This window comes from Sceloporus occidentalis, unplaced genomic scaffold (genome assembly GCF_023333645.1).
Source record: "Sceloporus occidentalis isolate IW3139 unplaced genomic scaffold, rSceOcc1.0.p SCAF_12, whole genome shotgun sequence".
Taxonomy (NCBI): domain Eukaryota; kingdom Metazoa; phylum Chordata; class Lepidosauria; order Squamata; family Phrynosomatidae; genus Sceloporus; species Sceloporus occidentalis.
In genome coordinates this window covers 4,016,880-4,030,872 of record NW_028316992.1, presented here as the reverse complement: position 1 = coordinate 4,030,872, position 13,993 = coordinate 4,016,880, and the positions used below count along the sequence as shown (strand labels likewise).

The window sequence follows — 13,993 nt, the reverse complement described above, 5'->3', positions numbered from 1 at the left end:
TATACAAGCAGAGCATCACATGTATGACTGTGTGGCTGGTCAAAGGTGTGGCCATCCAGTGGGATGGCATTTGGATGGACATGGGAGGTACTTGGAAATTGCAGGTAGTGTGTTTGTAGGACAATGCACATTCATGCTGGGGAGACAAAAAATCCAGTGGCATGGCTTGATGCTGCACCATGCGGTCAGGCCATGTGTATTCGGCTTGCCTTGGGAGCAGGCCTGATGGACAGTGGGGTTTCAATCCGCTTTTGGAAAGAACAGAATTGAGACACCTTTTCCTGCCCCTTTGCTCAGGCCCTTATAATACCCTCAGCAGAGTTGCCCAGATCAGTATAATAGTTTATTTTGGCAGTATTTATGATACCAAAAGCTATTATAGTTTTTGTTGTTGATCATTTCATTTTCTAATAGATATAAGAATATAGCAATGGCAAGCCCCCTAGGAAGAAACTTAGCAAAAAAAACCTGTGATACACCTGGTACATACCTGTTGGTAAGTCCAGGCTGGCGGCAGCCTAATTTCCTCCGGAGGGAAGCTACAGCCGCCAAACTGCACAGCTTCACTCAGGAAGAAAAAGAACCTGGAAAAACTGGGTTCTTTTTCCTCTGCCATAGTTATGTTGTGAGTGTGCCAATGGCGCACTCATGATGTAACTGGCACTGTGCGATGTGTAGACATTATGTGTCCGTTACATCATAATGACGGCGCCAGGGTTAGGGACCATGTGGTTGCTGTGTGGTCCCTAACTCTAGTTGCGTTGCCGTCACGCCACAAAGAGCCCGCCTGTCCCGGGCCATAGTTTCACTTTAGGGCTGCCATAAGTCAAAAATGTCTTGGAGGCACAGCAATAACAACTGATACACTTGTTACCCCTGTTTACAGTAGTTGTATTAGATATGTAATTGTATGAATAACTGAACTTAAGCCATTAATACTTTGAGTACCATTTGGATGTTAACAAAATAGTATACATTTCATATTAAATTGTTCTTAACAGGAAAGATCAAATGAAGCTGATTGTGAACTGCAACAATGTAAAAATAATTTGAGACATTATGAAGACAAAGAGAAAGCACACGTGGAGTCAATAAATAAGCGTAAAAAAGATCTAGCTGCCAAAGAGAAAGAATTAGAGGTAATTCATCTCTTTAATTTGATGTATTTTTATTTATTAATAAAATGTCCACTAAATGATGTGTGTGTATGTGTAAGTAGACTTGTTTGCTTCTATTTACATCTCTTTAGACTTTTCTGGAGCTGATTTTCATTAGCACAAGCTAATGAATCATGGTGATTAGGACATAGTTTCAGAATGCATTGCTTGTGTGCTAGCAGGATTCATTCCCCTTTCAGACCTGTTGGTCAAATGGTTTGTTTAGTGTTGCATGAGTACCCTGTTGATGAGAGTAGAAGCATATCAGAGTTTTTGCAGATCGCTTAATTGAAGTGAGAGCTAGTTTTTGATCCTTATTTGGGATTTATTCTTGGTAAAATTTGCATATTTATGTTTTGCACAGAAAATAGCATTTTCTACACAGAAAATATCTCTGCATAAAAATACTATTTTCTGCATAGAAAATGCTCTTAAGTCTAAAAAATGTTTTCTATGTAAATCAACTACATGCAAATTTTACATAGCTGTGCCCAATTTTAGGTTTTACTGGATAAGAAACAGTTTTTTCTGCAAAAAAACCTGTATAGAAATATTATTTTCTGCATAGAAGATCCTGATAACTTCTTTTCTGCACAAAACTATCACAGGTGAATATTATGGTGACTAAGGGGCTAAACAGACAGACAGGAAGAAGTAGCCATAAGCTTCTCCGAGCCCGATCACCATTTGGGATCTCGCCAAATAGACTGCGGCAAGGAGAGGAAAAGAGCTGCACCATAGGTGGCACCGAGGCAGCTTCCAGGCACTTTGGGGCATGTGTCTTGTAAATGCCTTGCCCCACGGAGGGGTTGGAAGCCGCCCCCGTCTGCCCATCTGTTTCAAGCCTAAGTCTCAAACTGTGGCTTGGGGGGTCTGAGAGACAAACAAACAGGAGTGCTGCAACTGCTACATTGAGGCAGAAGTGGACGGCTAGTAGCAAAAAGTTTAGGGTTTTGTAAGTTTTCAGATTTCTGAAGGAGGGATGCTCAACCTGTATCATAAGAATCTTCAGCCAGGCGCTTTATATTTGTGCTCTGAGTTTGAATTATACAGGTATTAACTTAGTTTATCTTATGTTTGCATTAGCTTTTCTCTGAGGATGAAGACATATTAATTTCTTCATGGTGCAGAATAGAGAATAATTGTAGTAGCCAATAGTGTAAGCTGTGAACCAGAGTTTAAATCTGGTCTTAACTGTGAACTTACTGTGTGACTTTAGGTAAGCTCTCATGGAGAGAATGCTGGTTTATTCTGGACAGTTGAATGGATTACTGTCAGAGAATAAGTAAATTATTTCTCATTAAATATTATTCTAGGAACTGCAGGAGGAAAAAAACTCTGTTCTTTACAGATTGGAGGTGTTTAAATAATGTGAAGTGGATTTCTAAAAATAATGTTATACAGCTTTCAGGCAAAATGTACAGAATGAAAGGGAAGTAATCTTTGCCACATTTTAACATGTTCATTAGGAATTGATTGCAAAGGCATCAAAAATCCATCCAGAACGAATAGAAGTAAATAGAACCTATAAAAGTCTTGTTACAGAAATGAATCGCTTGAAAGAAAAAATAAATTCAGAAAGACAGCGTACTGGAGATAGAGAAGAAATAATAAGGTAAATATAAATGGTGGGGTAAGAAGGAATAAGAAGCTATGCACTCTTCTTTCTTTAATTTCTATTCATTTGATACTATTGATATAGATAATAAAATCCTGGGGGTATCACTGTTAGGTTCTTAGTAGATAAGTATTCTTAGAATGTTAAAATATTTCCGTGTAGCAGAAATACAGGGCTGGATAAGATTGAAAGGGCCTTATCTTTATGGTAACTAAATGCACCGGCAGGTTTTTTGACTAATATTGATAGATAATATATTTTGCAACTGCTTTTAGATTTGCGTTTCTAGGTGTTGGCCCTGACATGAAAAACCCAAACAGTAAAAATATGTGAAAGATTTCCAGTCTATATGAATGTGTCAGATCAGAGTTGGAGTTCTCGATGTCCTCCCTTTTGTGATGAATTAAAACAGGAGTATGTTTTAATCTTCTTTTATGGTACTGACTCGGTTCTGGAAGCCTGTAAAATCCCGGTTTGCCTTGACTCTGGTGGACAATTTGTTTTAATGGTTGTATTTTAAAATATTTTTCAAATTGTCTTCTGGCAGTTGAGGGACAATAGAGAATACTTATATAAAACAATTCCTTGCTTTCCACTGAATATGAAGACGCAGTTAGGAAGAGTCCATTGGATGAATGGTGCAGAGGAAGAAGAAATTTATGAAGATACACTCCAAACTAAGACTTCATCTAGTCCTGGAATTGGCACAGTGTGATCTGCAAATGTCATTTGGCATTCAGTGCTGATTTTGCAGTTCCCAAAAATTCTGACCCTTACCACTCGCAAAAAAATTCACCAATAAAATGGCTAGTAGCTCCCACATCCCAGTCCTTCAATGAATGTCAGACGAAATGCTTCAAGCAGTTAAGGAAAGATGAAAAAGGAGGGGGAGACAGAAACACCATCAGAACCTTGAATGTTACAGCCCAACATTTAGTATATAAGAATAAAGAGAATTACACCAATCAATACAGAGAAATAGCCAACAACAAAAAAGGAAGATCAAGAGACCTTGTTTACAAAATCCAAGAATTCAGAGAGAAATTCAAAACAAGGATGGGGTGATTTATGATCAGAAGAGGAGCATAATACATGACCATGATGAAATTTTAAAAAGATAGAAAGAATACACAAAAGTGCTACATAAAAATGTGAAAGGATGAGTGATGCATAGGAAGAAGAAATTTATGAAGATGAACCTCAAATTTTGGAAAATAATAATAATAATAATAATAATAATAATAATAATAAATTTTATTTATATACCACTTTTCCACAGATCAAAGCGGTGTACAGACAATTAAAACCATACAGACATTTCATAAAAGGATAAAATCCCATAATAAAACCATACAATTACAGAACTCTAATCACAATCATTTGCCTTCAATGGTAAGCAGGGAATCGATGGCAACAGGGTAGATAACTTCATTCTTCAGGGGGGGAAGGCTTGACAAAAAAAGAGTTTTACCCTCTTTTTGAATGTTTCTAGGGGGGTTGTCAGACGGAGCTCCTCGGGTAGATCATTCCACATCTGTGGGGCCACCACTGAAAAGGCCAAAATGAAGTGGAAGCCACTCTAAAAGCAGTTGAAAAGATTAAATCACCAGGAACAGATGCCATACCAGTACAACTGCTGCAATTTACAGAGAGAGAATCAAGCTCAGCTTTAAATCTGCCAACAAATATGAAAAACAAAGTAGTGGTGCACAGACTGGAAATGAGCAATATATATACCTATCCATAAAAAAGGAGACACAAAGATTTCATAGCAAACATATGTTGGATAATGGAGCATACCAGGGAATTCCAGAAGAAAATCTGCATATGCTTTATTGACTACAGCAAAGCCTTTGACTGCATAGATCATGAAAAGCGATTAATTGCATTAAAAGAAATGGGTGTGCCACAACATCTGATTGCCTTGATGCGGAGTCTGTACTGAGGAGAAGAGGCAGCCATCAGAACAGAATATGGAGAAACACAATGGTTCTCAGTCAGCAAAGGGGTCAGACAAGGCTGCATTTTATCACCCTATTTGTTCAAGTTTTATGCAGAAAAAAACCATATGCAGAGTGCAGAGCAGGCTTAGACTCCAAGGCAGGAGGAGTGAAGATAGGAGGAAGGAACATCAACAACCCTAAGATACACAGACAATACAATAGTACTAGTAGATACCAACAGAGACCTGGAGCAGTTACTTAAGAAGGTGATGAACAAAAGTTCCAAGGTTGGATTAAAGCTGAATATTAAAAATCAGAAATAATGACCACAGAAGATCACAGAAGATTCATCCTAGACACTGAGAAAATTGAACTAGTCAAAGAGTTCCTATATCTTAGATCAAATCTTCATCAAAACAGAGACTGCAGTCAGGAAATCAGTAGTAGACTGGTCAAGAAGCCTGGCCTTGTAGTACCTGAACAGAGTGGTTGAGGACAGTGGGACTTGAAGAAGTCTCATCCACAGGGTCACCATGAGTCAAAGTCCTCCAAGCATAACTGACTATTTTCCCCTTTTCTCACCTGCTCCAGCATATATTAGGCTCTTCCCTTTTTTTAAAAAAAAAATAGGAATCAGCTGTGAAAAATAGGAATTTTCACTTTTATTTGTGAAAAAAGTCCCGTAGGGCTTAAATCGGATAGTGGGGGCAGCTTGGGTTCAACAGTATGACCAGTTGTATCCTCTGCAGGCTGGGGAATTTTTGGGGGATGGAGGTTGGTCCAAAAAATTTCAGATAAGATGGAGGCATAAAAACTCCACTCAAGGATGGCCTCTAGGATCTTGTAGGGGAGGATGTGGCCCTAACCCATGGAAGCTGACCACCTCTGAACTAGTTAGTCATTCTTGATCTCTATCAGTTGCTATCCAAGTGTTTTAGGAACCAAAAACAGTCATGGTCAGTAGTCCTATTGTTAGAAATTTCCTCTGAACATGAAGTTATATTTTGCTGTTATTAATATATTTGATCATCCCCCCCTCCACTTAAAGTCATGCAGACAAGTAGCTGTTACACCTGATAGCGTTGATGACGACGACGACGATGATGAACATTATCATTTTGGCGAATGTCCTCATTTTGTAGTCCCCTGTACTCCATCTCACATTGTCCAAGCTAGAGAGACTTTTTTTGGTGTTGCAACAAGGCTCTTTAGGGTACCTTAATATGTAAATAATAATTTGAAGCTAAATCTTCTTGACACCTGTTATTAACATGCAGGCAACTTCAAGAAGCAAAAGAAAAATATCAGACTGCAGAAAGGAAAGTCAAAGGTCTGAAGAAATTCATTAGATTAGTGGACGAGGTGATGGTTGAGAGATTCAAAGCTTATGAGAATTTTAGAAGGTAAGTGTTATGTGTTTGCTAGAATAGTGGACAACCATGTTATGCATGGGTTCAATTTAATTCCCCATGGTGGTCTAGACTGCATCATTTTCCCACCATTTATGGATGAAGATTAACTGAAAATTACAAATGAAAATCACTTCCACTTGTACATTTGGATTCTTCATCTGGTTTATGAAGCACAGTCCACTTATATCTTGCGACCCCCAGGAACAACGATTTCCCATTTTATGGTGAAAAACAAGCTTTTTTAAAACAACACCAACAACACATTTTTGGTTGAATCCAGGAACTTTTGGGGAAGGCCTGGGGCAGAGGCACAGGGAGCATATACAGGCCATAAATGTAATGATTCTCACACCTGATTTACTGGTTTTATTTGTTACTTTAAAACAAAACATAACACTCTAGCCCATTGATAGTAGAGAACTCTTGTTCCTTGATAACATATTTGGTGTTTTTTTCTGCTTCGTGTTAAAAAGAACCAGTTTGACGAATCAGAAAACAAAAGTACTTTTATGCTTTTGGTTGTGGGGTATCATTGCTGTTCAAATATCTTATACATTTTGCCAGGAGCTCTACTGAATAAGCTGAAGTACTAGATGAGAACTGTTAAGATACTGTGTGTAAATGCTGTTGTGGTATGACATCCCATACTGGGAGCTTATTTTCCTTCCATTCCTCCATGCTACAAGGAGAGGTTTTTGTTGTTGTTGAGACAGAGTGTATAATTTTAGCCTTTGAAATTTCACAGCTTTACTAGTAGTCCCAAAAGAAACTATGGAGATTATCACATGGGGAAAAAGAGGAGAGGAAGCCGATCACTCCCATCCTTTTTGTGCAGTTGCATGAAGATTATCAGATGATGTCACACTTATCCCGTCCTTCTCCCATCAGTGAAGTGGAATGGCCCCCGTCACTTTGTATTAATGGAAATTCCTGTTAATACAAAGTGACAGGACCATTCCACTTCACTGATGGGAGATGGATGGGATAAGCGTGACACGATAATGACTGGGTAAAGATGGGAGCTCTCCACTTTACACCCTCTTTTCCCCATGTGATAATCTCTTATGAGAAATGCAGATTGAAACCTGAATGGCTCATAATATTGTATGGAGTGGCTCCACTGATGGCATGTTGGAGTGTGGCGTACACAAGGTGACACCTCAGAAGAGGGGGGATACTGGTTGGTCCCTCCACCTGCTGTGAGGGGGCATGCAGAACTGCTGCCAGGGTCCGCCACTTCTCTGCTGCTGAGGCTCTCAAAGGAACCACAGTGGCAGAGAAAGAGGAGTGAGCGCACGCACCTTCTTCCTTTCCTCTCTACCCTAACACTCTGGGTCAAGCAAGCCAAAGCACCAGGGTTTTGTCCCCCCAGCAGCACCAGGCACCCACACTGGGTGACACCAACACTAGGGTGGCCACTGTGTAGCTCCGTCCTGCTACATTTCTCTCTGTAAATTTATGGAGGCTAAATGTTTTCATTACTGTTGTTCTTCAAAAAATATCACCACTGACATGTAGCTCTTCAGATAAATGTTGTGTGATGTAAAGGAGTAAACTGGTTTTATTTAGTCATTTTAAACAAGGTTGCAATTGCAGTAGGACAGGTTTCATAATGATTAGGTAGCTATCCTAAACAGGATGGCGAGCCTTTTGCCTGCACATATTATAGATCTTTCGTTTATCCATTTGCGGCGCAAGCAAACATATCAGGAAACTTGTAACCATGTTTTCTAACTGTGTTGGAATTGGGTAACAGTTACTAGCTTTGAAAGAAGTTAACATATTAAATTAATACCCTGGCTTACACTAGTAACCATTGTTCCCTTGTTTGGATGAAATGGGGAACTAGTTATTGAAAGGCTTCCCCATGAAGGTGCTGCTTACACGAGCAAGTGATGTCTCATTATAGTTTGATATAATAACGTCCTTTTGGAGCAGATGCAGAAATTGAATTTTTTTTTAGTTTATTGAATAAAATGAAAAATTAAGTACCTCTAAATTGTTGCTTAAGAAGTAGACCCCCTACCCATAACATTGTAAATATATTTCCAGTTTCCATTGGTAACTTTAATGTTTTCATTCTAAAGATTCCTTACAGTGCGATGCAAGTGCTACTTTCACTCCCTGCTAAGTCAAAGATCATTTTCTGGAAAAATGAAATTTGACCACAAGAATGAAAAACTCTCAATTACTGTAAGTAATCTTCCATTTTCTTTGTTGATTGCTTTTTACTATTTGATTACTGAATCAAACATTTTTCTTGAATTATTGGCAGCAAATCAGATCTTGGCTATCTTCTCATCATTCACAAGGGATGGGTGCTGCATCTAAATCTGGGAACTCTCAGATAGACTTCATGGAGGTTATTCCTCTAACATGCCTACCAAGTACTGTTCAAGCGCTCATCAAGGCAGCACATAGACCTTACACCCACTGTTCTTACACCTACAAATAGAGGAAATTCTTATCCTTTGTGTTGGACTAAGGATGTTCTCCAATTCCTGCTCCACTTCCAGCTGTTCTCAAGTTCCTTCTCTTCCTCTCGAAAAGGGCATCTCCTTTTCATCTCTCAAATGCTATGTCACTGCCATCCCCTCTTCTTTCTAGATTAACAGAAGACCATCATGTTTCCAGGTTCCCCTGATGAAGAGTTATTGGAACTTGCATCTGCCAATTTCAGGACCAACCCCTGCACAAATTCTTTAATTGATATTGTCCCAGTTATCTTGGAAACCCTATAAAATTATGACTTCGTGTGACCTTCTTGGTAGTCATAATCTTTGTCAGGAGAGTTGGGAAGCTTTGGGCTCTCTGGGTTGACCAACCCTACTTAGGCTTCCACTGGGATAAGACTGAGCTTGACATTTCGTTTTTACCAAAAGTTGTTTCTTCCTTTCATGTCAACAAAGATGTTGTCTTGTTCTGCCTTCATGCAGAATCCAACATCCAATTTGGAGAGACAGCTTCACTCATTGGACAGTAGATGAGCTTTAGCCTTCTGTGTCATAGGACTTTGGGTTCCCCTATGAGCCAGAGACTTTCATTTTCTGTTCTTCGAAATGAGGGCTGATGGTTTTAGCACAGTGTCTTTCATAATAGGTGGTTTTTGCAGTCCATCTAGCTTATTAACTGGTCAGGAAGGAACCTCTATGGACACTTGACTAGAACAGTAGCTGCATCTTCTGCCTTCCTGAGTGGCATACCATTAGATGATGTCTGCTGAACTGCGGTGTGGTCACAGCCTCTGACTTTTATTTCCTATTACAGACTGGACACTTGAACCAGAACTGATCCTGCCTTTGGGAGGGCAGTGTTCTCATGTTCAAAATATCATTTAGTGAATCTGCATGATTGTCCCATCTTGTGGCTTGCTATCTCCCATTTGTGTGCATCACAGAAACCTTGATGAAGGAGGACAGGTTGCATACCTGTAACTTCAGTTCTTCAAGTGGTCATCTGTAAACTCCTGAACACTGCCCATCCTCCCCTTATCATGTCTTGCTTCTCCTCAGCTCCTTGGGTGCTAGTGTTGTGGTATCCATGGAACTGAGAGGAATTCGCAGGAAGAGCTCTATAAGGCACCAAGCGAGTGCATGCACTTATGACCAGAAAACTTGCATAACAACTCTAGAAGGTTCCAAATGGTGCAATTAGCAAGCACAGATAACCCATTTCTATAAGTTTACAGATGGCCACTGGAAGAACTACAGTAACAAGTATGCAACCTGTCCTCACTGTGGAGGCCATCCTGAAATGGTTAATTCCATCTTCTTATGATGTCAGGACATCTAGAAGCTTCTGATTATCCTAGGAGGAAGTAACATCTTCCCTAGGGTTGCCATAATTGTCCACTTTTACCAGGGACAAAATGTGGAACAAATTCAAGACCAAACTGTAGGACAACTGCAGGACAAAACTCAGCCCAAAATGTAGGACATTGAAGAAAAATGGTGGACCTTAAATGTCCTACATTTTGAGCTGAGTTTTGTCCTGCAGTTGCCCTACAGTTTGGTCTTGAATTTGTCCTACATTTTGTCCCTGGTAAAAGTGGACAATTATGGCAGCCCTAATCTTCCCTCTATATACTTCATTGAGCAGGTAGACTTTGGTTCTCCAGTTTTATACCAGTTTTTAGAGGTTTTTTTAAAAACTCAGCCTACATCTAATTGCGTTAGAAGCAGGCTTTGGAAATCGGTAACTAAAGATGCTATACTGACAACAATCAGCAGAAGGGGACCTAAAGCCAGATAGGATCCTCCATTGAGCTATATGGGGAAGAAAAGACAGGCTCCCTCTAATAGTTGAGTCTTTGCCTGCACATGAAACCCCAGTGTCCTACAGATAATGCCAAATAGTGGTAAGTCCTGTAAACTGCTATAGAAGGAAAACTTTGTAAAGTATTCTGGAGTTTGTTGTAGAGTATTAGTAGAAAGATAAATCCCAATACCATACACCATTAGGCCACCTCATGTATGCATGCAGATACAGAGAAAGAGAGAGGGTTAAAATGGATAGCAAGGAAGGAGACAGTGGAGGCATCCAAAGAGCAGAAGAATTTTACTATGGTGGTTAATTTTTAGCATCCTTCCGCACTTTATTTCCCATATTAGACTCTTGAGGAAGACCATTGAATATAAGCAAACAAGCCTATTCTTGCCCTAGAAGCCCTAGCTCCAGAAATTGTTGGGAGGAATCTTCATAAACAGAAGGAACCTTCACAGTAAAGTTTGATGCTTATTTTCTTGAATTCAAGCATTTGTTACAACTGTTAGGGAAATCTTGTCTTTTCCAGGATATGTATTTATTTATTTATTTTTTAGTTATTTTGTTGTTTCAGTTTGATTTCTCTATCTCCTTAAGGTCCAGCCTGGGGAAGCAAACAAGGCTGCTCTAGATGATATGAAATCTTTATCTGGAGGTGAACGTTCCTTCTCTACAGTTTGCTTCATCCTTTCACTGTGGTCCATTGCAGAATCTCCTTTCAGATGCTTGGATGAATTTGACGTATATATGGTATAGTTTGCTGAATTTGTTAACACTTGTATAATTACAGAATGGTTAATCATTTACCAGTTTTTAAGAGAAATATGAAATAAAATGTATTAGTTTTCAGGGAAGAATACTACTACCTTAGTAGTTCAGTATCTACCTTACTCCTTTTGCTTAAAAAAAAAAGCAGTCCACAAAACTAGTTTTATTAAACTAACAAAATATACAGAAAAATAAAAGAATAACATAATGAAATGTGCATTAACAACATTGCCTTTTAAAATAATAAGCTACCATGGAGCTGTTTTGCAAATTAATATTTCTTGGAAATTATTACAGTATTGAGAACTACAAATGCCTTTACAGTGTTGCTTAATAGCATGTATGTTAGGTTGTGATAGTAATCTGTTTAGTAATCTGTTTAAGGCTGCCTGAGTGGAGTGGAGATTCAAGAAGAAATAGATTTTTAGATTCAAGGGGGAAAACATTTGTTGTACAGGACATGTGCTTAAGCGTCTGAATACACTTTCAAGTCTCATGATAAAGTGAGGATTCACGTCAAAATCCAGTGCTTGAAAAAAGCTACTGCAAAGAATGACGATAACGTGAGGTGGAGTGTCATAATCTGGGATGGTGTGTGTGGTCTAATTTTTGGTACATTGTAAGATCACACCGTTTTTTTCCTGTCCCACATACACAAATCTTGACTGACTGTTCACCTTGGAGAAAGGAGGTCTTAGACAGGGCAGGGCCTGACAATGATATCCTCTTGCATTTTACACTGCCCTGTTCTGTTCTTTATTCTAGCAAGCCAGCTGATTTTTAACCAGTTTTGTTCTGTTGTGTAATGGATTGTTATTTTGGGCCCAGTCTATGAGGGCAAAAGATCTCCCTCTCTTTGGAAGGCAGCTATGCTAACCACTATACTACCAACACAACCACTATACCGCCAATGCTCCCTCTTTGAAGAAGGTAGAAGCTGAGCTCATTTTCCACCAGGAGGTGGTGATATATTCAAGAAGTGAAAGCTTTCTTCTAGTTGCTTTTCATATGATGTTACACTGCTACAACCAGAAACTTAGTATTTGCCCATTCTTAGCAACAGAAAAGTGTTTCTCAAGAGTGGAAGTAAAAAATGTCAGAACTAATGTTAACAGCCAAAAAGTAAAATGTTTAGTTTATAGGTTGCTAGAGAATGAATGGATTAAAAGGGAATGGTGTTGGAATACGTTTTGAACACAACAGTGCACATCATTTCATTCTCTCTCAACTCTCACCTAAGGCATGGCATTGTGTTATTAAATTAGAATAAAATGTGTTTATGAAAATACATTGACATATTGCATCTTTTGATATCTTTAAGGACATGGTTAACAGGAGAATTTCAATGGACATGCTGCTTCAGATGGCAAATTCTCAGAATCACCGGCAATTTATTTTTATTACCCCACAGAACATGAGGTAATCTGTTTTTAATATTAGAGCTTTTAAAATAGAGAGGAAATAAAAGCCATATGTGGGTCTTAAGTTTATAGGGCATCAAAAGCAGCTGTTTGTATTTTGAATTGTCAAGGGATATTAATACAGGCGTTTTCTCTCTTTTTACTGTTCTCGTGTGCAAGGTAAAATACACTTTTGTTTCTTTGTTCTTAATTTTAAGCTTGAATCTCAGAGGCTTGCTGGGAGACCTGTGATGTCAAAAAGAAAAACTCAAACTGCCCCCCCCCCCCCACAAAAAAAGTAGAGAAGCTAATTTGATGCTTTAATAAGTGTTTATGCTGGAAATACCATTTTTGTTTCCTGAAAGGAAAGTCAAAGGCAGAATTGTGATACAATAATAATAATAATCCCTACTTTCAGTTAAATTTATCATTTAATTCTTGTCCCTTGTCCCTTATAGCTAAGCCCTTACTGTAGAATTGGCATGATTTAAATGTAAAAATATTGTATGGAGAAGCCATGACTACATTGCCTCTTTTTTGTATCTAGTTCATTGCCATCCAGCAAGCTTGTTCGAATCCTCCGGATGTCAGATCCAGAGAGGGGGCAAACCACTCTGAATTTCCATCATAAAGGTGATGAAGGAGAAGATGAAGAATGAGTGCCTTAGCAATGCATAGCACCTGATCAGTTTGTTCATATTGTTATGTATCTGTTTAATATGTACAGTAGTTCCAACATATTCTTAGGTCCCGTTGGAGTTAATGAAATCTAAGTCTTTGTAGTTCTCCTCATGTACTTGTGCCTTTCTTTCCTATTGCAGTTCCCAAGATTTAAACACAGATAAAATTGCATTTTATTGCTGGAAGTGTCCAAAACTATTTTGGTGAACTGCAGCAGTAAACATATTGTGTTGCACTAGCAGCTCCTCTTAACTGAAGCTGCTGTTTTGCTCTTGCAAAGAATGGAATAGAAATATATTTTGAAGAGTTATAAAAAAAGGTTTCTTATTTTTTTATTCTTTAAGTATGACAAAGTAAGGTAACAAAATAAAGCTTAGATAATATTTTGGAACTTTTTGATACAATAAAACAGTTTCAGCAAAAACAAAATTCTTGTTCATAATTCTTTCACTATCTTTTGGTTTAATGACATTTGTGGTTGTCGCCACATCAGTGCAAAAAAAAAAAAGTATACAGTAGGCATCTTGTGGGTTCTAGTCTGATGCCTTAGCCCAGTTATCTTTGGTCCAAAACACACTGGAGAAATAATCCACCTTGAGACTGCTTTAACTGCTCTGGCTCAGTTCTAGAGAATTGTATTGTAATGGCTTTTTCTTTATTTGGGGCCTCAGAATGGACCTTTGTCCCATCGCCTCAGAGCAGACCTCTTAGGGACCACTTTAACAACAAATTGCACAGCAAGTTTATAATG

The 13,993-nt window shown here is 38.7% G+C and overlaps 1 protein-coding gene across 4 annotated transcripts in view; it reads left to right on the top strand.

The window, feature by feature from the left end:
• The window catches only part of LOC149305210 (structural maintenance of chromosomes protein 6-like), a 51,388-nt gene extending 37,717 nt beyond the window's left edge, over positions 1 to 13,671 (top strand). For all 4 annotated transcript variants that reach the window (XM_089478011.1, XM_089478010.1, XM_089478008.1 and 1 more), the window contains exons 22-28: positions 1,002 to 1,139; positions 2,627 to 2,772; positions 5,996 to 6,121; positions 8,218 to 8,323; positions 10,991 to 11,143; positions 12,483 to 12,580; positions 13,109 to 13,671. In XM_089478011.1, the coding sequence (XP_089334137.1) occupies positions 1,002 to 1,139; positions 2,627 to 2,772; positions 5,996 to 6,121; positions 8,218 to 8,323; positions 10,991 to 11,143; positions 12,483 to 12,580; positions 13,109 to 13,220 (879 nt within the window). In that variant the 3' untranslated portion in view covers positions 13,221 to 13,671. The remainder of the gene's footprint in view (positions 1 to 1,001; positions 1,140 to 2,626; positions 2,773 to 5,995; positions 6,122 to 8,217; positions 8,324 to 10,990; positions 11,144 to 12,482; positions 12,581 to 13,108) is intronic.
• Positions 13,672 to 13,993: the final 322 nt, after the last annotated feature.